Below are 10,719 nucleotides of genomic sequence, written 5' to 3' on the forward strand. Positions count from 1 at the left end.
TCACAATGACTATGCAATATTGTCAGCCACAAAACAGTGACTGTGCATTTGCATATGACATGGGAGTTTAAGAAAATGAGAGCCTCTTAACAAAACTGGAGCAATTTATTAGTCATCTTCTGTCCTAAAGCAACATTTTAAAGCTGTTCTCAGCATTTCCTGTATATGAATCATTCTCTTCCTTGAAGCTGTCAGCTTGACATAAGAGACTGTTGATCTGGTTCCTCCTCTCTCCTCAGGTGTATTACAGCCACATGAGACCATGCATGTGTGAAATATACTCTTCAGTGCAGGTCTTCTCCATGCATGCTTTTTTACTGTCATCTAGTCCACTGTGTTGAACCATGAGGTCTTTGAAAATCCGTATACTTGCAGCTTGACCCCCTGCAAGGTTCACAGCATGTGGCCCAATCTGTGGATATTTCATATAGTTATTATCTGTAAGTGCATGTGTTTGTGTTCACACTTAAAAAAGAGTTTTTTTGTGCAATTAAGTAAGTTTGCTTAGTGTTCATAGTGTAATTTTAAGAATTAATCTAAAAGTATGTAACCGGTATTGTCCTTTCTTTTTATATGAAATTGTTAACATTTTCTATGTTGCGACAGAGCTTACTGTATATGCAAAACAATGGATCATAATGGTCTGTTGGCATTCACCATAGGTCTGTAAATATGATAGTATTTACTATATCTTAAAGATCTTTTAAAATTGTGATGTCAAAAAAGCAGTCCTAACCAGGAGCCCTTTAGTGACTTGGGGGCCCTAAGCAATTCGGGATATGGGGCCAATTCAATATTTACCCTTATCTTCTTAATGTAAAACCAAATGCAGTACATTCATACACAAAAAGTTCTAATTAATTTGCAACTGTTTAAACTAAATTAGCCATTTTTATTAATACATTTTCATATAAATTAAAAAAAAAATTATTCAAGATTAATCCAACTAAATGAATTGAATAATTGCTGTTTGTGAATTGGCAGCCGTTAATTTTCATTGGGCAAATTTAATTTTATTTGAACAGACCCTATACTCTTAACGGTTATAAACAGATTTTACAACATATGATAGAAAATTTATAATAGAGCTATATGATTAATATAGGCTTTTTGCCATTTGTCAGGGCCCCTTAATTCCCCGGGGCCTTAAGCGGCTGCTTGCCTCGCTTATTGGTTAAGTCCGCCCCTGGTCCTAACCCTAACAGTCACATGAAATACAGGATTTACAAGTACACACGTTTTGGTGCCTGTATGGGCTATGTGCACACATAGTGTTTTTCAGCCAATGCTAAACTTCTGGTGAAAGCTTAATGTGAGTATTTTCAATTTCATAAGGTTCCTTTTACAGCATCAATGTTGTAATGTAATTACAATATATTCAGTTAAATAGACTTAAGCATTCATTTAGTTGTCCAAGCAGTCCAAAGACTTGTAACCGCTAGCCCTGTCAGTACCAGAAGGCGAGCGCTGAAACACCATTCAAAATACTGGGTCTTTTTTTTAAAAGATGTGGCGGGGTAAAACGTAATTTCAAGAGTTCACACTTAGCTGATGACTGATAATATAGCGTATTTGGCATGCTGTCCCGGGAGTGAGCACTGAGCTCAGAATATCCTAGAGCCTGGGGCTCCCTCCCGTTTGAAGGGCGAGAGGGGAGTTTGAGCTCAGGTAGGCCTTGAGAACTTGTTTTTAGTTTGTTTTGATGTCTTTGGTCCTTGTTGCATTACAATTTTAGTTAAATTTCACCAGAGTTAATTTGGAAGAAGACTGAGAGCTCTGAAAAGATGATTTTGTCTTCTTTCAAACAAACTCTGATGCCACTGAAATATGAACATGCAACATGGTTTCTTTATTGCGTGCAAAAGTTTGGATGGCAGTTTACTTTAATTTAAATTAACTGTACTAACAGAGCATTAGCAACTGAGTTTATTTTAACCCTCCTGCTGTCTTAGAATTCTTTATACGCCATTCAGTCATTGGGTCAAAAATGACCCACCTTCACTAAACCGCAAAAATAAAGCAGCTAAATTTAATTAACTTCGTTTTCAAATCTATTTTGCATGTAGAAACAACCCCATCTTCCTCACAAAGTCTGTGAATGTTAAGGCTTTCCCTCATCTTGACTAACCGCATCTGTTTAATGTTTATCTTTTTTTTTCATATTTATTTTGTGTTGTCACTTGTCACTTTATGTACACTGGAAGCTTCTGTAGCCAAAACAAATTCCTTGTGTGTGTGAAGCACACTTGGCAATAAAACTGATTCTGATTCTGATCAGTCTGGATTTCTTCATCAGTGTTTAATCCGTGGCATCACACATTTTTGACTACAGTAAAAAAGTTGCTTTAGCATTTTTGTTAATGCTTAAATTACCTGCATACGTGTAAAACATTTTTAGCAAGGCTGTATTCATAAAAAAGGTATCAGATTCTTATTGTGCGTGTATGTTTCGGTGCATGTGTGTGACAGGATTTTCTGTCATGTAAAAATAGCTTTATAGCTTGCAGGTCAAAATTGACCCAAAGGACAACAGTTGTACCCTATAGCCTTCATAAAAATATAAAGTGATGAATTTTTTCTTATGTTGCAGTTATTGTAGAAAAAAATCACCAAATTTCAAGATGAAAAAATATTGTTTCGCTTTTTTTCTGCTGAGCCGGGGAATTTTTGACCTGTCAGTCAACCGGAGGGTTAATCAAACCAAAACTGCGAACTGATGTGAAAAAATGTGAACACACCCTTAGTAGTATGTGCAGTCTTAAATATGATATTGTGTTAGTGTGCTGAATAACAATGAATCTCTCAGTGATGACTCACAGTACCATGACTCACTTCTTTCACCTTATTTTACACTTGGTCATATTACATAAGCATATAACATAAAATTACCCGAAGTGCTGCATATTGTCCCATCAGATAGAGAGGGCATCCTGCTGTCCACTTCAGGGATTCTGTTATGCATGGCCAGCCCTCCAGGACCTGTCAAGCAGCAAATGCTTTACTTTGTGCTGATTTACTAACTTATAGTTATCAAATATACACATGAACAAGAATAAAAAATGATGCTCAATTTTTAAGAAATAAATGTGTGGAATATATGGGAAATAAGGCCTTTGAGCTCAGAATAGGGAATAAAACTGTGAGTTGCATTTTAATGCTATGAAGTCTTCTGTATCATATTTGATAAGAAATAATCAAAGACCTCAAAATTAACAATTGACATTATCAAAACATCCACAGCCTTTTAGTAATTTTTAAAATTAAAATATATCATGAGTATAAAAAGTCAAGGAATTATTTCATTGAGTATGCCTACATTTCTAAGATGTGATGTATCAAATATCATACAAAATTGTACAAATATTTTCTCAAATTTTGTCTAAAATTTTGTTTGTCATATATATATATATATATATATATATATATATATATATATAGTTAGTAACATTTGTTGACTTTGTTTGAACGTTTTATTGTATTTAAATATTATTTTACACAATTTGTTTTATATCATAGTGGATTCCTCGCATATGACAATTATTAGAAAGAAAATATTTATATATATATAGCTTGTTTTCTTTGTTTGAATTGTGTTTTATTGTATTTTAAATTAGCTTTTTTTTTTTACACAATTATTTTATATAATAATGGATTTGCCAGTTTGTTTATACAGTTGAAGTCAGAATTATTAGCCCCCTAGAATTATTCGCCCCCCCCCCCCCCGTTTATTTTTTTCCACAATTTCTGTTTAACGGAGAGAAGATTTTTTTTCAACACGTTTCAAAACATAATAGTTTTAGTAACTCATTTCTAATAACTGATTTATTTTATCTTTGCCGTGATGACAGTAAATAATATTTTACTAGATATTTTTAAGACACTTCTATACAGTTTAAAGTGACATTTAAAGGCTTAACTAGGTTAATTAGGTTTACTAGGCAGGTTAGGGTAATTAGGCAAGTTATTGTATAATGATGGTTTGTTCTGTAGACTATCGAAAAAAATATAGCTTAAAGGGGCTAATAATTTTGACCTTAAAATGGGTTTTAAAAAATTAAAAACTGCTTTTATTCTAGCTGAAATAAAACAAATAAGACTTTCTCCAGAAGAAACAATATTATCGGACATACTGTGAAAATTTCCTTGCTCTGTTAAACATTATTTGGGAAATATTTAAAAAAGAAATAAAAATTCAAAGGAGGGCTAATAATTCTGACTTCAACTGTATTTTGAAACTGAATAATGCAAACTTTATACATTATTACTTTCTCACATGAACGGGGAATTGTCTCTTGACATCAGAGAGTAAAGGGTCCTGAGTAACATCCAGTTTGCAGCCTGTTGCCAGCCAGATCCGTTCTCCTCTCCATTGTTTACCACTGCACAAGGAGACCCTCCATTGCTGGGACTCATAACACCATTTAGCTTCAGTCACCTTAGGATAAAACACAGAATACAGATGAGTGGCTAATAATGCAAGCACAGCAGTCTTGCAGTACAGCAAAAAATCTGACCAACCTGACAGTGAGCTCTGATAAGTAGCTTTCCGCTCTTAATGAAAGGCTGAAGTTGTTCATAGGCCTCAGGGGTCACTGCTCCTCCTTTCCTGGCTTGTTTTATCATTACTAGTCTCTTATAAAGACTTCTTTCATTATAGAACTGCTTTAAGTAGGCCAGGCCATCCAATTTGATCCCATGCTCAACATGTGAATAGCGTCCAATAAGACTCTCGACATCCCCAACATCAAACTGCTTCAGCTGCCAAAGAGCAAAATATACAGTGGTTATATTCACCAGAGTAGATTTATATACTTATTTAATTAGTTAACTATATCTTTATTTACAATGCAATGGGCATTGTATTGCAATAATATGTATAATAAGTGTTTGTTCACAACAATGTAATTATTGTATATTCATGGCACTGTAATCTCTTCTCAGTTAGCCTATTTGTAAAAGTTTTGTAATCATCCCACATAGCAAAATTTCTCTGGCCCGGCTCTGGCCCACACAATCAGGTTTTGCTTGACCCACATGCTGCAGTAAATTATGGTGCATGACTGGACCAAGTCTGGCTTCCATACAAGCACCAAACATGGACTATATCTGGGCCAAATCACAGCCAAGTTGATAACTCACAACTGAGTCTGAAGTGGGCCAGATAGGTTGGTGTGTGATTGCAATGAAATTGATAAACCCATGAAGCATGGCGCTTTAGGCACACTATGGGCATGCTTTTTCTCAAAGCGACCCTAATTAGTAGAATTATATTCTTTACTCAAAAATAATTTTAAGTAAGTATTTTAAATGTGGGTCAAGACAGGCCGAACTTACATGGCCCACTTATCAATTTTTAACATCTGGTCCAAATACTACATTTTACATCTAGCCTTAAAGACGGTGACACCTCTGCCAAACCCAGGCCATGTTTGGCCCACATGCCAGTGCTGAATGAATTCCTGCTGTGTCAACTTTATGCCATATCTGGGCCAAATTCTTTGCTACCTGGGATTTTCTCCCAAAGACTCTCTTATAGCTGTAGCCTCTATAAACAGTAATGAATGAATGAATAATTACTTAAATGAGTGATCAGCTTAATCAACCAGAAAGCATTTTGAAGTGGATGAATAATTATTAATAATTTCGCTTTTTTAAACTGTTAGTCCATATATGGGAAGCCGGAAGTTAAGAAATCATAACTCAGAGGCGCGTTTCTAGAGTTTTGAAAGTCCTTAATGTTCGCTGATTATTTGTCCACAAACACTACAACAACTGGTTTAAAAGAAATAAGAAGCAGATATGGTTGAAGTTTGTTAAATGTCTTTATCACTGGAGGAAGATGACTAACTTTCGCTTTGTGACAGGTAAAAATAACATTTCGGATTGTAGAAATTGCAGGCTATTTCTGTGATTCTGTGATAAATTTCACAGATAATTACTAATGTCACTAAGAGCAAATTGTCATATACGTTATTTATTTATCTGTAAAATAGCCATTGTTAATCACTAAATTTAACCTATCAGTTAATTAATTTAACTTAAATCCTAACTTTTGGGTCATGACATTGGCCATCATTTAGGCAACCATAACTAGTTTTGCTGTGCAATATATTGCCCTGAAATCTAAATGAACAATAACATAACTTGCAAATGCTAAATGAGCAATCTACTGTAGCCATCTAGTGGCAATATTTGAAATGTCATGCTATTTTAATGTTGATAAATCTATACTTGAATACTTTCAAACTGGTAAACACTTAAAGTTTTTTAAACATTCAGACATTATCCCCAACAGATCTTTTTATTTATCTACAATTATTTTACAAGTATTTTGTTTTCCATTAGCCTATAGATGGCAACATTATCATCACAGACTGCATGAGTTACTAACTTTGTGTTAATTTCATGTAAAATGTTTTGCAATAAGTTGATCTAGTTTTAATTTTGTACTCACCTGTAAGTGTTTACGTAAGACCCAGGTCACATGACATGCACCCTGTTTCAGTGCAATGGAAATAACGTGGGCGCTGGTCAAACCTCCACCTATCACCATAACTCTCTGACCCATCTGACACACTGTAGGAGAACCTGAGGAAATGATCACATTCATTTTCTGCACTAATAAATTTTCACATCATCCTAATACATTATTCTAGTTCATTTTTTAGCTGCAGATATGGTTGGTCAAAAGCCCACCTGAAGAATGTTCACCCTGCTCTTCATGCGTACAGAAGTTATGCATGAGCTGCACTGTGTGTCGCAGACTTTCCTCTGGGTAGTTCTCCTGGATTGCCTGCACCCAGCATGGGATGTTTGCCATCTGCGCCCTTGAGGGCCCGGTCGCCATGATCACTGATTTCACCTCTATAATTTCCCCAGTGTCTAGCGTCACCTTGAAAAACTTCACTTTGCTTTCATCCTCAGTTAAGACCGGGATGATTCTGTCCACCGTGGCTCTGATTAAGACACTCTCCAGGTCATATTTGCGAACCTGAGTGGAAGTCCTTGGCAATGTAATCCAAAATTTAGCTTTTCCATAATGCACGTTCCATTAAACAAGTAATAATACTTATTTATTTTTGTTTAGTGCCTTTAAAAAGTAATTGTCAAAGCGCTTTACACTTATAAAGAGGCCTTAAAAAGTATAAAACCGACCAAACACATACCACACAGATAGACAAGTTTAAAAAAGTGAGTCTTCAGAAAAACTTAAAATTCTTTAGGTATTAACACACATAGCATTCCAAATAAGATAATTGATCATATTTGCATCATGCAGCTTTTTCTTGCCACCAGAAGTGCTGTTAAAGCCAGTCTTTCACAATCAGTTTATTATTAATTATTGTTAGTCAGATATTTCTTTCAATTCCTCATGCTGAGTGACGCTCAGACCTGCTCCTGGAAGAAGTCTATACTGAGCTGTGTTCCTGGAAGACTGAAATACAGGTTTTTCTGCAGGCCTTTTGTTGTGCTAAGCAGCTTCTTGTCTTTTTTTCCCAGGCGATTGTCATTGAAAAAGGCATGCTCGTCCTGAATGTACATTTGCTCAGGTAGACTGTGCAGTTCTGCCTGCCGATTTTGCTCCAACACAAAGTCCTGCAAGGCCTTCTGTTGCACAGAGATGAAGAAACTATCAGACCTTTGATGGGCAAAATCACTTGTTTAACCAATTTAAAATGTTACAACAAAGTATAAAAGACAACCTACAAACTGTGACCTTTGATTTTAAGATACTATTTCAATATCAATTATTGGCCTCATGAGTTTTACAGTAGGTAAAGAAACAAATATATATTTATACAACAGTTCTGTCTGGTTCTTGAATCTGATTGGCTGATAGCCGTGCGATATTCTGCAAATAACAGCATTCATCTAGTAACGTCTAGATCGGATACGTGGTTGGCCGGTAGTGTGATATGCACATCAATGTAGCAGCATTTTTTATGACAATGTATAACAAAAATTCATATATTTACAGTACTGTGACGGTTGGGTGGGGGTAGGCGTTAAAAAATTTAATTTATTGGGTAATTTAATAGATAACATAAATAATACTCGGTATAACTATTGTTTTTACATTACTGTGACGGTTGGGTTGAGTAGTTTTTCTCAGGAATTGTAATTTGCTAATTAGTTTCAAAAATGTGTTTTTTTACTTTCCCTTGAGTACATTTTTAGTCCTGCATCGATACTTTTACTCCACTATTTGTATTTTCCTTCATACTGCAGTCACTACTTAATTTTTTTTTTGTTTATGAGGATTGGCTGAGTAAAAAAATCAGTGATGTGATTCCTGTCCAATCAAATCAAACATAAGAAAGTAAATTGCATCATACTGAACAACCTCAAGACATGGGCGCTTTATAAATTCACCAAACCTTTTGAAAGCATTAAAAAATGTCCAAGAAGATCAGCCAATCAGCCAAGATCCAAAAGCATTAGATGCATATCACAGATGAAAAAAATAAAGGATGTCGACTGTATGATGACTGAAATTACCAAACAGCCTCAAACAATTATTATATGGAAGAAAGGGAAGAATGGAAGGAAGGGCCGAACAAGGAATGGAAGGAAGGACTAAACATAGGAAGGAATGGCCGAACTAATGAACGAATGAAGGAAGGATTCAAGGAAGGACTGAATAAGGAACGAAGGAATGAATGAACGAATGAATAAATAAACAAAGAACCAAATGAGGGAAGGAACAAAGGAATGAGTGAGCGAATGAAGGGAGGAATGAAAGAAGGAACAAATGAATAAAAGGAACAAATGAACAACTGAATGAATGAAGGACAGAAACAAGCAAACAATGGAAGGAAGAAACGAATGACTGTTGGAAGATCACTAAATGCACTATAGAATGTTATCGTTTACACATCCCTGCACAAACTGCATGTAAACAAATACATTTTTCCCAGCGTAATACTCACTACTCTTGAGTACTTTTAAAACGGCAAATTTTTACTCATACTTTGAGTAATATTTACAACAAATACTTTCACTCTACTTGCACTACATTTTTGGGTAAGTAAAGTTACTTTTACTTGAGTAATTTCAGTACTCTGTCCATCACTGGTACTGGGATAACAGTTTATAGTTTAGATATAACCACTGATGTTTATGGTAAAGATTATCACTGTCATATGCTCAAAAATAAAAGTTGCAGCAAGTATATAATTTAACCAATAGGTGGCGACAACCAGCTATCAAAATATGCCACTGATTAATGACACATCTAGCAATGAAACATGAAGTTTTATGAGTGAATAACTGAATCATTTATTGAAATAAGACTAAAAATAAATAAAAATTTTACAAATTATATTGTTTGAGTTATACATTTAGCGGCAACATATTATGCAATTTATATTGTAATATTTTACTATTTATTTTATTCAGCTGATTATTTCTTCATTTTGTTTTTGATAAAATGACAGGTTTTGAGTTTTGTTTGTTAAAACCAAATGTTTCTTGCAGTACTGTTTTTGTAATAAATGGAAAGCAAATTACATTAGTCTCCTCCCCCTTTTAGCTCACCCAAAAAATGGTCCGATTCATGACTAAAAAACCATAATGTGATCCGTACTGTGAGATTTGGGATTTGTTTACACCACTACTTTTTTTACTTTTGTGGTTTTACTTTAGATTTATTCATCCAAAATTAGGCTTAAATCTCTTTCTAATTGATTTCACAATTCATTCTGCATTTTCACAATCATGAAAATCATATATCAACACATGCTTTCCAGTGCTGAATTACCTTATTAAATGGATCTGTGTGTACCAGCATGTGTGATCGAAGGTGAGGGATGTTCAGGGCAGTGAACTGACTTTCCCAAAGTGATGTCCATTTTCCATAAGAATCCACCACTTTGAAGTGTATTGGAGGACATGGCAGATCTTTGGTCTCATTCTCTGTGCCAGACACTTGCTCTGTTGGAAAGATGAATAGGACTAACGGATAGGAATAGATGGATAGAAGAAGAAAAAAACAAATAGCTGTCCACATTAAAAATGTTTGACTCACTGGAGGTGTTCTTTTTGTTTTTGTGGTGTACACTTTTAGTTCTGGTTTTGCTGAGTTGAATTCCTTGAAGTATGCTAGCTTGGCAGAGAGGTTTGTCAGGGTTTGAGAGCAATGTAGCGAGGGTTAGAGCATGAGGACCTCCTCCAATTATTAATACATCCAACATTCCTTAAAAAAAGAGAGGAACGAGCTAATGAATATGGTTAGAGATAGTTAATTTTTGCATGTCATAGTTATTAAAAAGTAAAATAATCTGGTACTTGCTGATGTTTCCTGAATATGAGGTTTATAGCTCGTTGACAAAAATCCTTTTGGACAAAAAGCTTTCCGTTTGGAAACAGCATTGCATGTGTTATCTGTCCACTCTGAGTCTATACATACTTCAGCTCTCGATTGGCTGCCTGACTGAGTGTCGCTCTCAGAATAGCTCTGTCCTAGAGCACAGGGGCTTAATTTTAGCTCACTCTCCTCTCCAATATCTAAACAAGCTTAAACTTTAATATATTGCAAGTTTTAGTATAAATAAGATTCTTTGGTGCAAAATAATGTTTTTTTTTTTTTTTATTATTTGCATTGATTGATCTGCAAATAAACTTAAACATTTGATTGTACAAAAACACTATTGGATTTTTAAAGTCACAGTACTTACATAAGAGTTCTGTTTAGAACTGTTCATTCTCTTGGAAACTCCT

The 10,719-nt window shown here is 34.9% G+C and overlaps 1 protein-coding gene across 1 annotated transcript; it reads right to left on the reverse strand.

The window, feature by feature from the left end:
- Positions 1 to 86: 86 nt before the first annotated feature.
- zgc:113276 (uncharacterized protein LOC553748 homolog) lies at positions 87 to 10,420 on the reverse strand. Its single transcript, XM_056468140.1, has 10 exons — positions 10,288 to 10,420; positions 10,028 to 10,195; positions 9,761 to 9,933; positions 7,393 to 7,608; positions 6,697 to 6,991; positions 6,455 to 6,588; positions 4,519 to 4,758; positions 4,274 to 4,435; positions 2,890 to 2,979; positions 87 to 412 (listed from the first exon to the last, which is right to left on the reverse strand). Exons 2-10 carry the CDS (start codon positions 10,191 to 10,193, stop codon positions 245 to 247), a joined length of 1,644 nt encoding a protein of 547 aa, XP_056324115.1. The 5' UTR covers positions 10,194 to 10,195; positions 10,288 to 10,420; the 3' UTR covers positions 87 to 244.
- Positions 10,421 to 10,719: the final 299 nt, after the last annotated feature.

Source organism: Danio aesculapii, chromosome 11 (assembly GCF_903798145.1).
Source record: "Danio aesculapii chromosome 11, fDanAes4.1, whole genome shotgun sequence".
NCBI lineage: Eukaryota > Metazoa > Chordata > Actinopteri > Cypriniformes > Danionidae > Danio > Danio aesculapii.